General features: G+C 50.5%; 1 protein-coding gene across 6 annotated transcripts in view; it reads right to left on the bottom strand.

Moving 5' to 3' along the window:
* Nucleotides 1-801: 801 nt before the first annotated feature.
* ASCC2 (activating signal cointegrator 1 complex subunit 2) overlaps nucleotides 802-19,037 on the bottom strand; it is a 34,952-nt gene continuing 16,716 nt past the window's right edge. For 4 of the 6 annotated variants that reach the window (XM_054392970.1, XM_054392973.1, XM_054392975.1 and 1 more), the window contains 11 exons: nucleotides 17,005-17,073; nucleotides 16,217-16,291; nucleotides 15,813-15,999; nucleotides 14,844-15,058; nucleotides 12,355-12,474; nucleotides 9,232-9,237; nucleotides 6,626-6,847; nucleotides 4,232-4,343; nucleotides 3,494-3,496; nucleotides 2,017-2,093; nucleotides 802-1,533 (listed from right to left, as the gene is read on the bottom strand). In XM_054392970.1, coding sequence (XP_054248945.1) covers nucleotides 1,365-1,533; nucleotides 2,017-2,093; nucleotides 3,494-3,496; nucleotides 4,232-4,343; nucleotides 6,626-6,847; nucleotides 9,232-9,237; nucleotides 12,355-12,474; nucleotides 14,844-15,058; nucleotides 15,813-15,999; nucleotides 16,217-16,291; nucleotides 17,005-17,073 — 1,255 coding nt within the window. In that variant the 3' untranslated portion in view covers nucleotides 802-1,364. Of the gene's footprint in view, nucleotides 1,534-2,016; nucleotides 2,094-3,493; nucleotides 3,501-4,217; nucleotides 4,344-6,625; nucleotides 6,848-9,231; nucleotides 9,238-12,354; nucleotides 12,475-14,843; nucleotides 15,059-15,812; nucleotides 16,000-16,216; nucleotides 16,292-17,004; nucleotides 17,074-19,037 lie in introns of all 6 variants that reach the window. The other 2 variants (XM_054392969.1, XM_054392971.1) reach the window with 1 other exon arrangement.

The raw sequence follows: 19,037 nt of genomic DNA, 5'->3' as shown, positions 1-19,037 counted from the left end.
GTCCTGGATGTGCCCAGAGCTAATTCCCAAACCCTGTATGTGCCCACAGAGCTGATTATTCCCAGAGCTCTCCTTCCGCAGCACTCAGAAGGAGCTGGAAGAGCAGCTCCAATGCCACATCACCCACTAGTAATCTCAGCATGCACAGGACAGAGCAGCCTCACCAAGGAAGGGCCAAATGTTTAGCTGAGAGTTCATCCCTGGGATGGAGACAGCACTCCAGAACGTGCTAACGCTCCGTGCCAGCTGTGCTGGAGCAGTTTTACCACCAGCTGCTGGCAGACACTCCAGGCTTGCCTAGGCACAGTGTAGCAGCCACTGCCATGGCATCTGAGCACCTCACAAGCAGGTTCCAGGGTGAGCTCAGGAATTTGTGTGTCTCCCCTGCCTAAGGAACAGCTCCATAAAAAAAACCCCAAACAGCCCTCGGGAGAAGCCCTTCCAGCAACTACAAACTGTTTACTATCAGCTGCCAGCCTCCCCAACAGGGCAGTTCTGTTTCACAGAGTGTGACAAGTGGTTATTGAGGAGGCAGCTCCCCAGGGACTCTGACCTTGCTGCCAATTTCCACGCTGCTGTCATCTTGCTTAGGATGCCTCTGCCACAATGTTTTAGGTATCTGCAGTCTGAGCAGCTGTGGTGAGATCTCATCACACTAAACAGCAGCTGAATTCCACCGCCTGCAGCTACAGCACATTAAAAGGCTCGTTGAGCTTCCTCCAAGTTGCAGATCAATAGGCTTTGTAAGAGCCTAAAAAAATCACCAACTAAAAGATTTAAATTGTTTATTTGCCCATTTTGCTTTCACACACACCTCACTCAAGGGACAGAAATTGATGCTAAGGTCTTAACTGACCTGAACTCCTTTGTGTCTGCTGGCAAGAGGGATGGCCTGAATGTTTTCCCACCAACCTGCAAGCTGTGCTTTGAGGAAAAGGCATTGCAGTGGAGCAGAAAGCTACAAGAGCTGTTCCAGAGAAGCCTTTCTCTGATCAGAGCTGCCCACTGTGGGGCCTGGAAGTTGTGGAGAGGGCACAAAGAGCTGGTATGAAAATAAAATTCTCAGAATTATAAATAGTAGAAAAGGAAAGGAATGGCTGATGCAGCCTGTCTGACATGTCAAGGTGCAGGTCATCACAAACATCTCTACAAACTGAAGAGCAGCCAGGCTCTGCCTGGAGGACAGCTTCTTTCCATGAACAGCAGACAGCCCTCCCTCAGAGTGTGCAGTTCTGCAGGAGCCAGGTACTGAACCATGATATTGTCCCTTCAACGAAGCAAGCCCCGAGGGGACAGAGCAGAGCTGCCTCCTGCCAAAGCAGAGGCCTGGGGCAGGGTCCTGCAGCAGCCAGGCCCAGAATCTCTCAGGAGGGAATCATGCCTTTGTTCCTCTTCCTGTCAGCCATGGCTCGCCGGTTGTGGTTTGCTCTTGTGCTTTTGTTTGCTTCCTTTTTCCTGCGCTCCTGCACCGTGTCCCGGTTCTGCCCCTGGCCCTTGGCATTCCCAACCACAGCTGAGCTGTTGTGCTTGTGTCTGCAGGACACAGAGAAAGGACATCACCACAAACTGCACACTTGGTGGGTAAAATCCACTGATCCCAAGGAACAACTGGGTGTGAGGAATTTGGCCTTCGGCCTCTTCTCATCCCAGCTCTGCAATAGCTGAGCAGCAGCATTAGCTACATGACTGTGTCCTGCACATTGAATCTGTCAGCTACAGCCAGCAGCTGAACTGTCCTGAAAGCCCTGTGGGAGCTGCTCAAGCTGTGCTCTCCAAGACCCTCTCCTGCACAGAGTTCTGCTGCTCATGGCAAAGGAGAGTGCCTGCCTGTTTGATGGGACAGAACAACCAGCAGGGAAGGAAAAGTCGGGCAAAGGAAGTTCCCAGCAGCATGGTGGTGAACTGATGTGCAGGAATGTTAAGGAACAGGCATAGCCTCAACACTTCCAGCCAGCAGCAAGGCACCAGCTGACTGCAGAGCCAGAGCTGCACCCCACAGAGCTGTCCCCTACTCACCCCCTCCTGGCCAGGTAGGCCAGCCGCCGGGCCTCGGCTCGCTCCCGCAGCACAGCTGGGTCCTGCACAAAGTGGTCCTGCCACAGGAAGGAAGGAAAGAGGTCAGTGAACCCCTCAGCATCATGCAAAGGGCTAGAGCAGGAGGTCAGCCTGGTGGAGCATGGAACAAAATCAACTCACTGTTCATCCTCAGGCTCACAGGATCACAGGGGTTGGAAGGGACTTCTGGAGGTCATCCAGTCCAACCCCCCTGCCAGAGCAGGACCAGAGAATCCAGCACAGGTCACACAGGAATGCATCCAGATGGGGCTGGAAAGTCTCCACAGAAGGAGACTCCACAACCTCTCTGGGCAGCCTGTTCCAGTGCTCTGTGAGCCTCACAGTGTAGAAGTTCCTCCTCCTGTTGAGGTGGAACCTCCTGTGCTGGAGTTTCTCTCCATTGCCCCTTGTCCTATCCCAGGGGGCAAGTGAGCAGAGCCTGGCCCCTGCCTCTTGATCCCCAGCCCTCAGATGTTTAGAAACATTAAATCTCCTCTCAGTCTTCTCCAGACTAAGCAGCCCCAGGGCTCTCAGCCTCTCCTCACAGGGCACTGCTCCAGTCCCTCAAGCATCCTGGGAGCCTCTCTTGGACTCTCTGCAGCAGATCCCTGTCGCTCTTGAACTGGGGAGCCCAGAACTGGATGCAATATTCCAGGTGTGGTCTCACCAGGGCAGAGTAGAGGGGGAGGAGAAGCTCCCTGGATCTGCTGGACACACTCCTCTGAATCCCCCCCAGGATCCCATTGGGCTTGGATAATTTGTTATCCACCAGCACTCCCAGGTCCGTCTCCACAGGGCTGCTCTCCAGCAGATCCCCTCCTAACCTGTCCTGCGGCAGTTTATTCTTCCTTCCCAGATGCAGGACTCTGCACTTACCCTTGTTGAAGCTCATCAGGTTCTTCTCTGCCCAACTCTCAGTCTGTCCTCCCTTCTGGCTGAGCCAGCAGCAACTCTAAACAGCCAGCTGAAGAGGAGCCAGTGTGTGCTCAGGTGGCCAAGAAGGCTACCAGCATCCTGGCTTGGATCAGCTACAGCGTGGCCAGCAGGACCAGGGCAGGGATTGTCCCCCTGTACTTGGCACTGATGAGACCACACCTTGAACAGTAGGTTCAGTTTTGGGGGCCCCTCACTCCAAGAAGGACTTTGAGGAGCTGGAGTGTGTCCAGAGAAGGGCAGCAAAGCTGGTGAAGGGTCTGAAGAACAGGGCTGGTGAGGAGCAGCTGAGGGAACTGAGGGTGTTTGGAGAAAAGGAGGCTGAAGAGAGACCTTCTGGCTCTCTATAACTCCCTGAAAGGAGGCTGGAACCAGGTGGGGGATTGGTCTCTTCTCACATGCAACAAATGGTAGAACAAAATATGGCCTCAAGTTGCACTGGGAGGAGTTTAGGTTGGACCTTAGTAGAAACTGCTTCACTGAAAGGTTTCTCAAAGACTGGAACAGGCTTCCTAGAGAGGTGCCTGAATCCCCATCTCTGGAGGTGTTTAAAAGAGGTAGAGATGTGGTGCTGAGGGCCAGGGTTTAGCACCAACCCCAGTAAAGTTAGAAAATGGTTGGACTCTATGATCCTAAAGGTCTTCTCCAACCAAAACAATTTTATGATTCTAAACACAAAAGCTGGCAGAGAACCTGAGAATTCTCCCACAACCTCTGCCAGCAGCAGCATCAACGTCACCATTTCCAGTATATCCATGACAACAGAGCTTTAGTGACCCTCCAAGTGTTCTGCTGGCATCATCCATGGAATAAAAGAGATGAAAGCTCTCCATGGAGCAAGCATCCTTGCTCCAGCCTAGGAAGTGGTGGATAGCTGCACTCAGGAGACATTTTGGTCCAGCTGACCACAGAAGCAGCCACTTTGAAACACAGCTCAGCCTGCCTGCTGCTGTTAAAAGCTTCACTCTCTGAAAGAAGAAATCTGTTCCACCTCACCCTGCAGGTGAAGCAGGTAAGACATACAGGAAATCTTCACACAACCCTGGAGAACACTGGAACAGGTTGCTCAGGGAGGTCATAGATGCCCCTGCCTGGAGGTGTTCAAGGCCAGGCTGGATGAGGCCTTGAGCAACCTGGGCTAGTAGGTCTCCTGCCCATGGCAGGGGGTTGGAACTGGATGATCTTGAAAGTCCCCCAAACCATTCTATGAATCTATGAACCCCAACCACCAACTAAATGTCACCTTTGTTCTTTCCTTTTCAGCTTCCTCCTCCTCTTCCTCATCATCCTCCTCTTCCTCCTCCTGTCCTTCTTCCTGTCCTTTACGTCTCAAGACCTGAGGGATTGTGAATGGCCTGCAAACCAAGAGACAGAACAGTCAGCAGTGAAGACAGTAGAGCCCCAAGTGTTTGATGAACAGCAGAGCCTTTCTGCTTTGCATCCTGTCATTCAGAAATGAGAATCTACACATTTCATGGACTTGCTTCTTCTGAAGGAAAAAAATAACAAACAACCCAGGGAGAGCCAGTAGCTACTGGCCTACTTGCTATGGGCAATTAATGAGCACACATGATTCATTGGGGAGTGCTCACTAGGAAGTTCTTACTGAAAATAATAATAGTTTTGAAAGAAAGGAAAGAAAAAAAAAAAAAGAGCACATCAGAAAAACCTGAAACCTCAGAAGGAATTTCTGCAAGGAAACCACTGCTTCCTGTGGGAAAAAAGGATCCAGGCACAGCCACAAGGCAGCAGGAAGGAGGACACTTTGCTGGGCTAGAGCTCACTGAAGACAAATCCTCCTTGAACCTCAAGCTCAGACAGAAACATACAAAGCTCTGAAAGTGTCACACTCTACAACCTCTGTGACTGGCCAGTGGTTATCCAGGCAGCCCCAGTTCCACTGCTGTGCCCCAGTTTCATACCTGGAGAAATCCAGCAAGCTTTATGAATCACCCTGAGCACAGAGAGCAGCAAAGGGCCTGGGGGTGGAGAGAGAACTTACCACATGCCTATAGCTCTTCTTAAATATATATATAATACATATATATGTGTGTGTGTGTGCTTTAATTCTGCTGGAGTTCAGATCCACCATCCCACTGCCAAAGAAATAAATGTAAGACCAGAAAAGCCTTTGTTGCTTAACACACATAGATCTACTCATTTCAGCACTACCATCCTCCCCTGGGAGCAGGGAGCACCTGAAAGAGGGGAGAAGACCTGAGCACCATGCTGATACTGGCAAACCACAAAAAGGCTTTCAATTGAAGCTCACCATGCTTTAGGAGGGAAAAAAAAAAAAGTCAAAAAGGACAAAGGGACCCCAAAGATGCATTCTGAGTTGAGGTTAGAAATGGTGACATCTTCCTAACTCATCAGAAGTTCAAATGTCACTTTCAGACATGTCAGAGCACTTTTAAACACCTGTGTTTGCTAGCTCTAGCTTTTATTTCTAAATGAAACACTCTACCATCCAAAAAATAAGCCTTTGCTCCCTAAAAGCTCCTTGTCTCCAGTGGTCAGTCACTGTGGAGATGCTGCATAATCCATCCAGGTCTGAACCCCAGGATTTCAGAGGGACAAGGCCAGCTGTACAGTTTTCCACATGCTGAAACTTCCCTTGGCTTAGCAGCCACTTCAAAGCTACACTCAACCCCAATTATTTAAGGCAGCCCATTTCCCCCACGGCAGGACAGAGTCCTGGGAGCAGAAGCACTACTGAGTGCATGCTTCAACCCAGTGGCAAGTTGCCCTCTTAGATTTGTTTAGTTGAGGCAACAATCAAGTCCTGCAGATGCAGAAAGTGGAAGCCTGAGAACATCCTGGGTGAAAGGCATGGCATGGCAACAGCTCCTACCCACAGGAGAAGGGAGACTCAAAACTCCCTCCTTGCATGTTACAGAGAAAGCAGCAGCAGTCAAAGGGGTGGTCTGAAGCATGTATGTCCTCACTGAGACACAGAGCTGAGCCCCTGTGTTCATAGAATCATGAGTGGTTTAGGTTGGAAGGGACTTCAAAGATCATCTACTCCAACCTCACTGCCATGGGCAGGGACACCTCTCAACCAGACTTGGGTGCCCAAGACCTCATCCAACCTGGCCTTCAGCACCTCCAGGAAGGAGGCATCCACAACCTCTATGAGCAACCCATTCCAGAGTCTCACCACCCTCATACCAAAGAACTTCTTCCTAAGCTCCAGTCTAACCCTACTCATCCTCAGCTTCAAACCATTCCTCACTGTCCTGGCTCTAGACACCCTTAGGAAAAGTCCCTCTGCAGCCTTTCTGTAGGATCTCTTCAGGTATTGGGAAGGCAGCTCTAAGGTCCCCCTGGACTCTTCTCTTCTCTTCTCCATGCTGAACAAGCCCAGCTCCCTCAGCCTGAACTCACAGCAGAGGTACTCCAGCCTTTGCATCACCTTTGTGGCCTCCTCTGGACTCACTCCAGCAGTTCCACATCCTTCTTAGGGTGGGGACACCAGAACTGAATGCAGTATTCAAGATGGGGTTTCACAAGAGCAGAGCAAAAGGGCAGAATCCCCTCTCCTGACCTGCTGGCCACAGCTGAGGTTTGTGCAAGCCAGACAGCTCTAGGTGGTGCCTGCCATCAACCTCCCATCCACTGAGGCCACAGCACCTACCTCCTGCTGATCAGCTCATCATCCGAGTCAGCATCGTTGGCTCCCACTTGGTTTCCATCGTAAGTGTCATCGTACTCATCCTCATAGTCCTCCCTGTAGAGCTGAGCCTCTCCTGGCTGGACTGGGACCTCCTCCACCACCACACTGTACTGGCTGTAGCGCTCCCTCTGCTCAGCAACCAGGCGCTTGTCATTCAGCAGGCTCCTGGTGGTCTCTTTCTCCCTCCTGTGCCCCACAGCGTGGAAATGGAGAGGCAGAGATAGAATCTTGGAATGGTGCAGCCTGGAAGGGACCTCCAAAGCTCATCCAGTCCAACCTCCCCACAGTCAGCAGGGACAGCCCCAACTAGATCAGGATGCCCAGGGCCTCACAGAGCCTCACCTTCAATATCTCCAGGGAAGGGACCTCAACCACCTCCCTGGCCAACCTGTGCCAGTGTTCCACCACCCTCAGAGTGAAGAACTTCTTCCTGACATCCAATCTAAATCTGCCCTTCTCTAGTCTGAAGCCACTGCCCCTCATCCTGTCACTGCAAGCCCTTGTAAACAGTCTCTCCCCATCCTTCCTGTAGGCCCCCTCCAGGTACTGCCAGGCTGCTCTCAGGTCTCCCTGGAGCCTCCTCCTCTCCAGGCTGAACACCCCCAGCTCCCTCAGCCTGTCCTCGTAGCAGAGCTGCTCCAACCCCTGATCATTTTTATGGCTCTCCTCTGGACCCTCTCCATCAGGTTCATGTCCTTCCTATACTGAGGGCTCCAGACCTGTACACAGTACTCCAGCTGAGCTCTCACCAGAGCAGAGTAAAGTGATAGTGTAAAGATCTTCTCTCTTAAGTTATTTTCTCCTAAGTGGAAGCTGAAGCAACAGAAGGCTCCTCTCAAATTCCACAAGCACTGCTCCAGCCTCCCCATTTCCCCTCTGATTTGTAACAGGGTTGTTTGGTCAATGTGGTTTTGTCAACAGAAGCCCAGCCCAGCAAGAGCCCACAGCAGATAAGAACTGAAGACCACCACTGTCATCTGAGAAATGCAGGAAGCCTTTACATGGAGGTCAAATTCAATTATACTCAAGCTGAAATCTGGCTAATATGCAAATACCACCAGCAGCCCCATGTATCACAGAATGCTAGGGGTTGGAAGAGACCTCCAGAGATCATCCAGTCCAAGCCCCCTGCCAAAGCAGAATTACCCAGGGCAGGTCACAGAAGAACACATCCATGTGGGTCTTGAGAGTCTCCAAAGAAGGAGACTCCACATCCTGCCTGGGCAGTCTGCTCAAGCACCCTTACACCAAGGAAGTTTCTCCTCCTGTTGAGATGGAACTTCCTGGGTTCCAGCTTATCCCTGTTGTCCCTTGTCCTACCACTGGGCACCTCCAAGAAGAGCCTGGCACCTTCATTCTGACACCCACCCCTCAGATAATTATAGACATCGACAGGGTCCCCTCTCAGCCTTCTCCTCTCCAGACTAACCAGCCCCAAGGCTCTCAGTCTTTCTTCACAGGTGACTCTGGAGCAGTAGGTGTTGGGCCCAAACCTCCCACTTACAAGGTGGCTCTTGCAGGCATGGAGTGCCCTCCAACACCCTGCTGAGGTACCAGGCGCAGCTGGAATTCACCAAGCAGGGCTGCACTAACCTGCAGCAGAGGCAGGAACCTCAGCTTACAAACCTCAGCTTACAAACCTCAGATGTAAAATGGGGATGTAGACAGGGAGAGCCAAAACCCAACCAGAGCAGCAAGTAGGAATTAGAATAAGCACAACTAAGAATGAAAACAACAAAACAAGCTACCAGAGATTGTGATCCACCCCATCTCAAAGCTCTGCATAGACCATCTTTTGATAGATGCAGAAGGGAAGTAAATTAGAGATCACAGAATGGCCTAGGTTTGGAAAGGACCTTGGAGACAATCTGCTCCAAACCCCCCTGCCATGGGCAGGACACCTCTCAACTAGACTTGGGTGCTCAAGGCCTCATCCATACTAGCAAGCAGTGGGGATGGGATCCAAGCAGTGGGGATGGGATCCAAGCAGTGGGGATGGGATCCAAGCAGTGGGGATGGGATCCAAGCAGCCTGATTTTCATTAAGAATCCCAGCACAAAGCACCACTACAGACAGAAATGGTTCCTCTCTCCAAGCTGACTCACTCTGTTCCATGCCTGCATTTAGCTGCAAAATGCCCTACAAAGCCTGTGGTTAGTTCACACATAGCTAGGCTGGGATAACATCTTCTGCTGGCATTCAGCATGAGACTGAACTAAGCATTTGCTAATTGTTTCCTGTTGAGCTAGTCTGATGACTGCAGAAGAGCTGCAGTGGAATGCTTCAGACAACAGTTCCAGGAAAAAGTCCTCTAGTTCCATGGTGTTCAGGACATGCTCTGACTTCAAGAGATGGATTCAACCAGGAATTACAGCTGGACAGGCTGTAAGTGATCACTTTTCAGCATCAGCTAAGAATCAGCTGTACACCTCACAGATCATTTCCTCACATTGTTTCTCTCCTCATCCTGCTGTGGCTTTCTCTTTCACATCAAGTCCCTGCCCTAAACTGTTTTCTTTTTTTCCACTTACCCACAGAGCAGCTGGCACTGCGGGACCCAAACTGACCTGGTTCTTGAAGCAGTTTGCAACATCAAGCTTAGGCAGCACCAGCACTCAGAACACAAGTAGAAATTGGTGAGCAAATGACTTTAAGGAGAATGAAAAAGGAAGAAAAATACTGGTACCACTGGAATCCAAAGCAGAACTCACACCAGAGGAGGAGAACCCTCTTGCCATCACACCTGAGTAGTGGATCAGGCTTCTTGCTTGTGGAGCAAGGACTAGTGAGGAAATTGTGCTCTTAGTGCGGAAAAGACACTCTTCTCATTTCTGGAGTTGGTAGATTGATAGACTGGTTTAGTTTGGAAGGGACCTTAAAGATCATCTATTCCCAACCCCTCTGCCTCCCACCAGCCCACATTGCTCAAGGCCTCATCCAACCTGGCCTTGAACACCTCCAGGGAGGGAGCAGCCACAACCTCTCTGGGCAACCTGTGCCAGTGTCTCACCACCCTCACTCCAAAGAATTTCTTCCTCATCTCCAGTCTCAATCTGCCCTCCTCAAGCTTCAATCCATTGCCCCTCATCCTGTCACTACAAGCCCCTGTAAAAAGTCCCTCCCCAGCTTTCTTGTAGCACCCTTCAGGTACTAGAAGGCTGCCCTAAAGTCATAGAATCAGGGTGGGAAGGGACCACAAGGATCATCCAGTTCCAACCCCCCTGCCATGGCCAGGGACACCTCACACTAGATCAGGCTGGCCAGAGCCTCATCCAGCCTGGCTGCAAACACCTCCAGGGATGGGGCCTCAACCACCTCCCTGGACAACCCATTCCAGGCTCTCACCACTCTCATGGGGAAGAACTTCTTCCTCACGTCCAGCCTGAATCTCCCCACTTCCAGCTTTATTCCATTCCCCTGGTCCTATCACTACCTGATAGCCTAAAAAATCCCTCCAAGTCTCCCCAGAGCCTTCTCTTTTCCAGGCTGAACAGTCCCAACTCTCTCAGCCTGTCCCCATAGAGGAGGTTTTCCATCCCTCTGATCATCTCTGTGGCTTCCTCTCTAGCAGTTCCATGTCCTTCTTGTGCTGGAGGCAGTAGAACTGGAGGCAGTGCTGCAGGTGGGGTCTCAGCAGACCAGAGCAGAGCAGAGGGTCAGAATCCCCTCCCTGTGCTGCTGCTCTCCCTGCTTTGGATGCAGCCCGGCAGGCAGCTGTGTGCTGGGCTGCCAGTGACCATTGCCAGCTCATGCTGAGACTGTCACCAACTGACCCCAAGTCATTCTTCCCTAGACTGTTCTCAAGCCACTCCTCACCAGCCTGGATTTGTGCTGGGGATTGCCCTGACCCATGTGTGGGACTTGCACTTGGCCTTGTTGAGTTCTGAAGTTATAACCCTAGAGAACCAGGTACTGTAGTTAATCCTTAGATTTAATTAGATGTGAGCAACCTTGGGCACAGAGTATCTGTTGCTGATCACAGCCAGTTACCTCTAAACATAACCAATGTGTCTGGAGTCCTGCAGAGTGTTCTCAGAAGAGCTGTTTTGAGATGAAGATGTAGCCTGAGGGAAGCCAAGAGCCACTAGGAACAAGGAGCAGTAAGAGGATAATCCCAGGAGGTCAGGTAACAGCCAATAGCCTTCCTGGCCATGGGAGCAGGGTCCCACAGCCCAGCTCAGGAAGGACTTAAGAGCTTCCAAAGCTCTCTAAGGGATCTGCAGAGGGAGCTCTGAGCAGGGTTATTCCACACTGTGAACTCAGAGGGTGCTCTCTGCCTTGTCCAGCTGCTGCAGCAGCTGTCCACACCTCCTCAAAGCCTTGCAGGTGGAGATAAGCGTGGGTGGGTGTGCACAAGGCTTCTGCTGACAAGATTCCACTCTGGGCAAGGCAGCATGATGAGGAAAGAGGAGAGAGACTGGCTGTGAATTCTTAGATTCAAAAGTCATGGCCTAGGCTAGAGAGAAAAGTTATTTTCTTGCCTAGCCAGGCTACTATGGACACTACAGCACTGCTGCTGAGATGCTGCCTATCTGGACTCTAGGATCAAAGCAGTTTTATCCTGATGCAGTTTTGCAACCAAAATCTTAACCAGGTGCTTCCATGTGGCTCTATTTACAGCCACCCTTTTCATAGAGTCATAGAATGATCTGAGTTGGAAGGGACCTCCAAAGGTCATCTAGTCCAACCCCCTCTGCAGTAAGCAGAGGCATTCTCAACTAGATCAGGTTGCACAGAGCCTCACCTTGAATATCTCCAGGAATGGGGCCTCAACTACCTCCCTGGGTAACCTGTTCCAGTGTTCCAGTATCCTCATGATAAAGAGCATGTTCCCAACATCCAGTCTAAATCTGCTCTTCTCTAATTTGAAAGCTTATTGAGTTCTCTGTAAATACACACCAGCAGAAGATCAGACTGGGCTGGTTAGAGCAAGTGTTTAAAAAACATCTGAAACAAGTCACTCTGAAATACCCTGGAGGGATTTAAAAGCTGTAAGGATGTGGTGCTGAGGGACATGGTTTAGAGGTGACCTGGCAGTGCTAGGTAAACAGCTGGACTGGGTCATTTTAAAGGTCTTTTCCTACCAAAGCAATTCTATGATTCTCTATGTTATAAAGATCCAGTTGCCATTGATGGATCCAGCAGGACAATGCCCTCACTTAAACCTGCATAGCACCACATGTCAAACTGGGGAGGAAGCAAAGGAAGTGCCCTTCAGCAAGAAGCTTCCAGCAGCAGGAACCACAAAAGCAGCCTAAGCTACTGAGTGCTATCAGATTTTGAAGGAGATGGATATTGAAGCTTCACTTGGATCTGAACCAAATCACTCTTTATTCTCAGCTCTGAGTCACAAGCCCAGGCTCACTGAAATCCTTGCTTTTCAAGGTTTGTTGTTCAGTACAAGTCTAACATTAAGAGCAAAAAGCAAGAGCCTAGCATTACAAATGAGCTTGGCAGAGCAATCTCAAACAGCAGACAGAGGGAAAAGCCAATTAGGAAAAACACCGATTGAAACCAGCCCCTTAGTATTTCATTTCACTTGCCCAGAGATACAGAAGAAACAGGTGGGAAACATTTTGATAAGCCTCAACAAATTCCTGCAGGAGGTTTGTAGGAGAAATCCATTTGCAGGTTGGCAGATATTTACTGCTCCTGACAGACAGGGTTAATTGAGGGTGCATGAGACTCACCGCTTGCCTTTCTGGATCCGAGAAACATCCACAGAGTCCCTGCTGAAAACATCAAACTCATCGTGCTGGAAAACATTGGAGCGAGAGCTGAGCAGGGGAGTCGGGTCTGGCTTCAGCTGCCTGCTGGAAGTGAGAGAGAGAAGAACAACAGTGGCATCAGGAGGTCCAGTCCTCTCCTGGAGGCATTAGTTTGCTCTTTGCTGGACTAAGTCAGCCACAGCACACCAAGAGCCTCTTTGAAGGGAAAAGGCGGGGAGAAAAAGAAGAGAGGAGGGGGGGAGAAAAAGAAGAGAGGAGGGGGGGAGAAAAAGAAGAGAGGAGGGGGGGAGAAAAAGAAGAGAGGAGGGGGGAGAAAAAGAAGAGAGGAGGGGGGGAGAAAAAGAAGAGAGGAGGGGGGGAGAAAAAGAAGAGAGGAGGGGGGGAGAAAAAGAAGAGAGGAGGGGGGGAGAAAAAGAAGAGAGGAGGGGGGGAGAAAAAGAAGAGAGGAGGGGGGAGAAAAAGAAGAGAGGAGGGGGGGAGAAAAAGAAGAGAGGAGGGGGGGAGAAAAAGAAGAGAGGAGGGGGGGAGAAAAAGAAGAGAGGAGGGGGGAGAAAAAGAAGAGAGGAGGGGGGGAGAAAAAGAAGAGAGGAGGGGGGGAGAAAAAGAAGAGAGGAGGGGGGGAGAAAAAGAAGAGAGGAGGGGGGGAGAAAAAGAAGAGAGGAGGGGGGGAGAAAAAGAAGAGAGGAGGGGGGGAGAAAAAGAAGAGAGGAGGGGGGGAGAAAAGAAAGGGGAAAGGGTCAAGGCTCCAATTGCAGTTCCTCCATTCCACACTACAGTACAACACAAGCTCTACAAGGCACAGCTCTAAGACAAAAGGCAGAGTTTTCAAAGCTTATCTTTGTGGGGAAAGTGAAGCATCTTAGAGATAACAAAAAAAACCAAACACCAAACCAACCCCTTCTGTTCATTTAGGAGTAAGTGAAAGCACCCAGCAGCTCAGAGTATTGACAGGCTGCCTGCTCTCAAAGCAGTGACTCAGTAAAGCCCAGCACTAAGTATGATGAATTACAGGCCGGAAAAAAAATCCCAATAATTTGCTGCTGTTGATTTCAGGGTATTTATCTCACTGTGGTTCCTTCTTAATACTTTCTCAGAGTTCCAGGCTTAGGTTTGTTCAATTTCTAAGTCAAAAGAGCCTTATTTTTCTATTCAATTTGTTGGTGCTGTCAGCTCTACTGGGCATCTCTCAGTGCTGCTGTGCTCACTTCTCAAAGCAGCAGTGATCAAAACTCCACATTTGCTATTGAACTGACAGTTGTATTTCAAGATGCACACAAAAAAAAACCCCAAACAACCCAGCTCTATCTTCTCTAACTGCTGGCTTTGCAGAACCCCCCACCCCCAGGCCTCCTCTCAAAGCCCACCCCACATCATTTGTGCCTGAGTCAGCAGATCTGACTGGGAGAGAGTGAAGATAGTTGCAAAACTAAGACTTTTTCCATCATTTCTGATAAAGATGTGTTACTTTTTCAATGTAGCATCGAGACAGGCTGCCCATTCCACCATGAAATGTGAGCAAACAGCACATTCACGTCCTGACACTCAGTCAGGAACTGCTATGGCAGCACAAATACACACAAGCAGCTGCAGACAAACTAAACCAACTCAAAACTTAACATGAGCCAGCAATGGTCCCTGGCAGCCCAGCAGGCAGCTGTGTGCTGAGCTGCATCCAGAGCAGGGAGAGCAGCAGCACAGGGAGGGGATTCTGACCTCTGCTCTGCTCTGCTGAGACCCCACCTGCAGCACTACCTCCAGTTCTGGTGCCCCCAGCACAGGGACATGGAGTTGCTGGAGAGGGTCCAGAGGAGGCCACACAGATGATCAGAGGGCTGCAGAACCTCCCTTGTGGGGACAGGCTGAGAGAGGTGGGCTGTTGAGCCTGGAGAAGAGAAGGCTCCAGGGAGACCTTAGAGCAGCCTTCCAGTACCTGAAGGGGGCTACAAGAAAGCTGGGGAGGGACTTTTTACAGGGGCTTGTAGTGACAGGATGAGGGGCAATGGATTGAAGCTTGAGGAGGGCAGACTGAGACTGGAGATTAGGAAGAAATTCTTTGGAGTGAGGGTGGTGAGACACTGGAACAGGTTGCCCAGGGAGGTTGTGGCTGCTCCCTCCCTGGAGGTGTTCAAGGCCAGGTTGGATGAGGCCTTGAGCAACCTGGGCTAGTGGGAGGTGTCCCTGCCCATGGCAGGGAGGTTGAAGGAGATGATCTCTAAGGTCCCTTCCAACCTAAGCCATTCTAGGATTCTGTGAAACACTCAACATTGAACATTGCAGCCCTCTGCGGGGACACCATGAGGGCAGAGAGCTGACAGCAGATGGCAAGGAGAAGCTCTCACCAAAGCTATCTACCCCAACAAAATACAGGTGAAACCTACTAGATCTCTACAGGCATCTAACCCTTGGGTAAGAGTGCTGGGAAATGAGAAACCACAACCAAACCCCCACACCTTTGCATTCTTCGGTCCAGCTTGTCCAAGTGTGGCACCAGTTTGTCTTCTAGAATGTTGTTGATCACTTGCTCTGTGTTGTAACTGTACTCCTCCAGGCAGGCCAGGATGAAGCCCTCACCAAGGTCTGGCAGCAGATCCTTCACTTGAGAGATGAGAGAGTCCAGCTCCACCCCTGAGACCTTGGCAAGGGGTGCAGCAGCTGCACCAGCACACTGCAGACACCAGACAGAAGTGGTGGTGTTACTGGAAAGACAGCAGCTGAGGGAGGGCACCATAAAACTGGGGAGAGCAGCGGGCTGGGCTAGCAGAATTCAACACAGAATCAAAGACTGAACTCAAAGGAAGAGAAATGAGCCAAGCTTATACTACACAGTCTGTGACATGGACTTGGGCACACAATGACTTCCCTCTGCCCCTGAGGCAGCAAGGATGCCCTGGACAGTCCCTTCCTCAAACATGGATGAGAGGGGATCTTAATGCTCAGCAGGAGCTATAGGGTGGGGAACTAGAGGATGGGACCAGACACTTGTCAGTGGTGCCCAGGGACAGGACAGGGGGCAATAGGCACAAACTGAAACCCAGGAGGTTCCATCTGAACAGGAGGAGAAACTTGTTTGGTGTAATGGTGCTGTAGCTCTGGAGCAGGCTTCCCAGAGAGGTTGTGGAGTCTCTTTATCTGGAGAGCTTCCAAAGCCATTGTGATGCTGGGCAAGTTGCTGTGATTGCCCCTGCTTTAGCAGGGGGGTTGGACTGGATGATCTCCAGAGGTCCCTCCCAACCCCCATCATGCTGGGATTCTGACTTTCTCATTTCAGAAGGCACAGGGGGCTGCACTAAGATTTAGCCAAAGTGAGCAGTGATACAAACTCCCACGTCATCCCCCAAAGCAAGCAAACCAATCCTCTCCTCACAGGCTAAAGAAGGACAGGAAGAGCAGGATCCAGTCCTACCCACAGCTCTGCTCACCTCGTCCTCTGATCCATATGCAGCCCCAAGCTCCTCCATGTCCTCTGCAGTGCTCTCCACTCCTGCTGATGCTCCATTAGATGCTGCTGGTGGTGCTGGGTCTTTAACAACCTGTGCTTTTTTCCTGTCTACCCCTTCCCATGCACTCTCTACTGCTTGGAGGATGTAGGCTGTCCTGGTCTCATCTCTAAGGGGACAGCATTAAGGACATTTCTAGGTGCACACATTCAGACCTTGCCTTGCAATAACCACGTTTTCAGTCATTTCCAAGCCCGTGGCTCCATCAACAAGGACAGAAGCCTTTCCATTACTCATTGCCAGCCCTGCAGCTTCAGCAGAGGCAGCACCAGTGGAAGTGCCACTTGGCCAGGCCTGCAGAGCCCCAAGGTGACAGCAAAGGATACAGTGTGGAGGACGCTTGCTGAAGCAGACTGACATCATCCTCCACAGGAAACAACTCATCATAGTCACGGAGAAATCTGAGGGCAGGAGCAAGTTTAATCCAACTCAACAGATCACCAGCAGATCTGTCCCACCCTGCCATGCCACTGCCACATTCTCACTGCTCAGGCAGGAACGTGTACAACCTCTCACCCCATACTGATTCCAGCACACATTCCCATGTCTGATTTCATCCCCATTACAGTGCAGCAGCACTTCCCCCCCTCCAAGCCAGCAGAGCCAGTTGCAACACTCCTCCTGATATTAAGACCTGCAACCCAGCAATGCATCACAGAGAAATGAGGGTTTGTCATGTGAGCATGAGCAGCACAGCAACACCATCAGGAGGATGGGACTGAACTGCCCATTCTGCCACTTACTCTGCATCTTCAGCATGAGCACTGAATAGCTTTCTGCTTTGGTCACCCCAGTTGAAAAGCATAATTAGTAACAGCAGTCTTAACTTGTCAAGGCAGCTAATGGCTAAATTGCTATCTGCCACTTGGAAAGCTGGGATTAAAGAGAGTGAGGAGCATTATTCTGCAGTGTCACACAACATCCTCCTCACCTTCACAGTGAAGTCTGCACTGCAGAGACTGAAATCCTCTCACAGCACTCTTCCCAACCAGCTAGAAAGATCTATAACTCCCCAGTGCCTCATAATAATGTCTCAGGCAATACTGGTGTAAAGAATGGAAGAGGAAGGCAAGCTGACCCTCCTCCCCTTGGGCCTCTCCCCAGGCAGACTCACCTCCTTTCCTGAAGCACCGAGGTGAAGATCTGTAGAAATTCCTCAATGAAAGGCTGAATGTTCTCACAGCTGCAGAAAATAATGGCACAGAGAAAAAAACCCAGTGGTGAGGCTGCCACATTGCACATGCTCCACATTCTGCCTCCCTAGCCTCACACATCAAGGGGAAATTCCATTTGAAATGGACCTCAGACCACTTCTTGGCTTTTTCAGGAGCCAAAGGTCAAATAGGAACAAGTTTCCTTGTGGCTTCAGCAAACAGCCAGCTTGATCTACAGCTGTTAGAATGTAAGAAGCTGGATTTAGATGAGACATTAGGAGGAAATTCTTCCCTATGAGGGTGGTGGGGCACTGGAAGAGGTTGCCCAGAGTTGTGAAGGCTCCATGCCTGGAAGTGTTGGAAAGCCAGGTTGGATAGGGCTTTATGCAAAGTGGCCTAGTAGGAGGTGCACCTGTTTGTGACAGGGGGGTTGGAACCAGATGATCTTTAAGGTCCCTTCCAAGCCAAACCATCCTGGGATTCTCTGAATTACAAGGCATGACCCAGACTTTCTAAATCAGAGTTTGATGCCTCAGCCTTGCAATAAGGAGTACACTTTATGAAGGGTGTGTAGTGCTTTTGTAACTGCACTTATTATATGCATTGGGATCACACCAGTGAGCCTCCCAGAGAGTATGTGCTCACCTAGGTAAGAACACACTAAGCCAGCTCCTGCTGCAGCCTTTCTCTTCTAACCCTAATCTCCCTTTGCTGCTGTACCAAGCCTCACAGCAGGACAGGAGGCTCTCTGCAGCATATCAGTGCTAAGAGAAAGGCATTTCTCTGGAAGCTAACCACATCATCTCAACAGCAGCCTCATCTCTCAAACTGGCAAGCAGTTTCTGGAGCTGTCCTTTACTACCTCTGGAGTAGGAGTTGTGCTCAGCACTATGGAACGTGAACAGGTTACACTCTGGTGGGTACTCAAAGGCAGCACTCCAGCAAGCAAGGTTAAGGCAAGGCTGCTCTCATTCCGTTAAGGACTGGATTTGCAGCGGACTGAATGGGTGATAGAGCCCAGGTCACAGAGGAAGCTAAGGAAGCAAATCAAAGTGTTTCATAAGGAAATACACTTCGGTATCTGAAGGGGGACCTCCAGGAAGGCTGGGGAGGGACTGTTCAGAAGGGCCTGTGGAGATAGGACAAGGATCAATGATTTGAAACTGGAGCAGAGAAGATTTAGTTTGGACATCAGGAGGAAGTTCTGCACAGTGAGGGTGGGGAGACACTGGAACAGGTTGCCAGGGCTGTGGTTGAGGCTCCATTCCTGGAGACATTCGAGCTCAGCCTTGCTGTGTCCCTGTGCAGCCTGCTCTAGTGGAAGGTGTCCCTTATGACTGCAGGGGGAGTTGGACAAGATGACCTTTGAGGTGTCCCTCCCAACCCAATGCAATCTGTGGAGCTGTGAATTCCACCACAAGACACTCCTCATCTTCCTAGACAACTCTCCCAGTACCAAACCAGGGAAATACTGAAGCAGAATGAGAGCTGCAGGGACCAACAAGCTACAAACTCAGTAACAAGTACAGGCACAGAGAGACCAGCCCCAAGGAGAATCAGCCTGGTGAGCACAGTCTGGGTGCTTGGCTCTGTCCCCAGTATGGAGTCATCTCACTTCTACTAATTTGTCTGGTTTAAAATAAGGATATCTACACCTGCCTCCAGTCTGAGATTACTCACAGAGCTAACAAGTTCCACAACAGGACAGGCAAAGGCACCAGTACCTAGATACAAACCAACTGTTTTCTGTGACCTATTCACCACTGCATCACTTTTACTATGGTGGCTCTGTCAAGTTGTCCACACACAGCATTAGAACTTGCAACTTAGCCATAACCTGAGGTCAGAAAGTTCACTGGACTGAAGCCTTATCCCACTCTAGTAGAATCGACACACTGCTCACCACACCAGTTCTGGATCATGTAGCTTCATCTGGGATGTTCCTTCTGTGCAGGACTACAGACCTCTGACCATAGCCAAGGTCTCTGGCTAC

This window comes from Indicator indicator, chromosome 26, assembly GCF_027791375.1.
Source record: "Indicator indicator isolate 239-I01 chromosome 26, UM_Iind_1.1, whole genome shotgun sequence".
Taxonomy (NCBI): domain Eukaryota; kingdom Metazoa; phylum Chordata; class Aves; order Piciformes; family Indicatoridae; genus Indicator; species Indicator indicator.
Note: the sequence above shows the minus strand (reverse complement) of the source record. Positions and strands in the feature narration are given on the sequence as shown.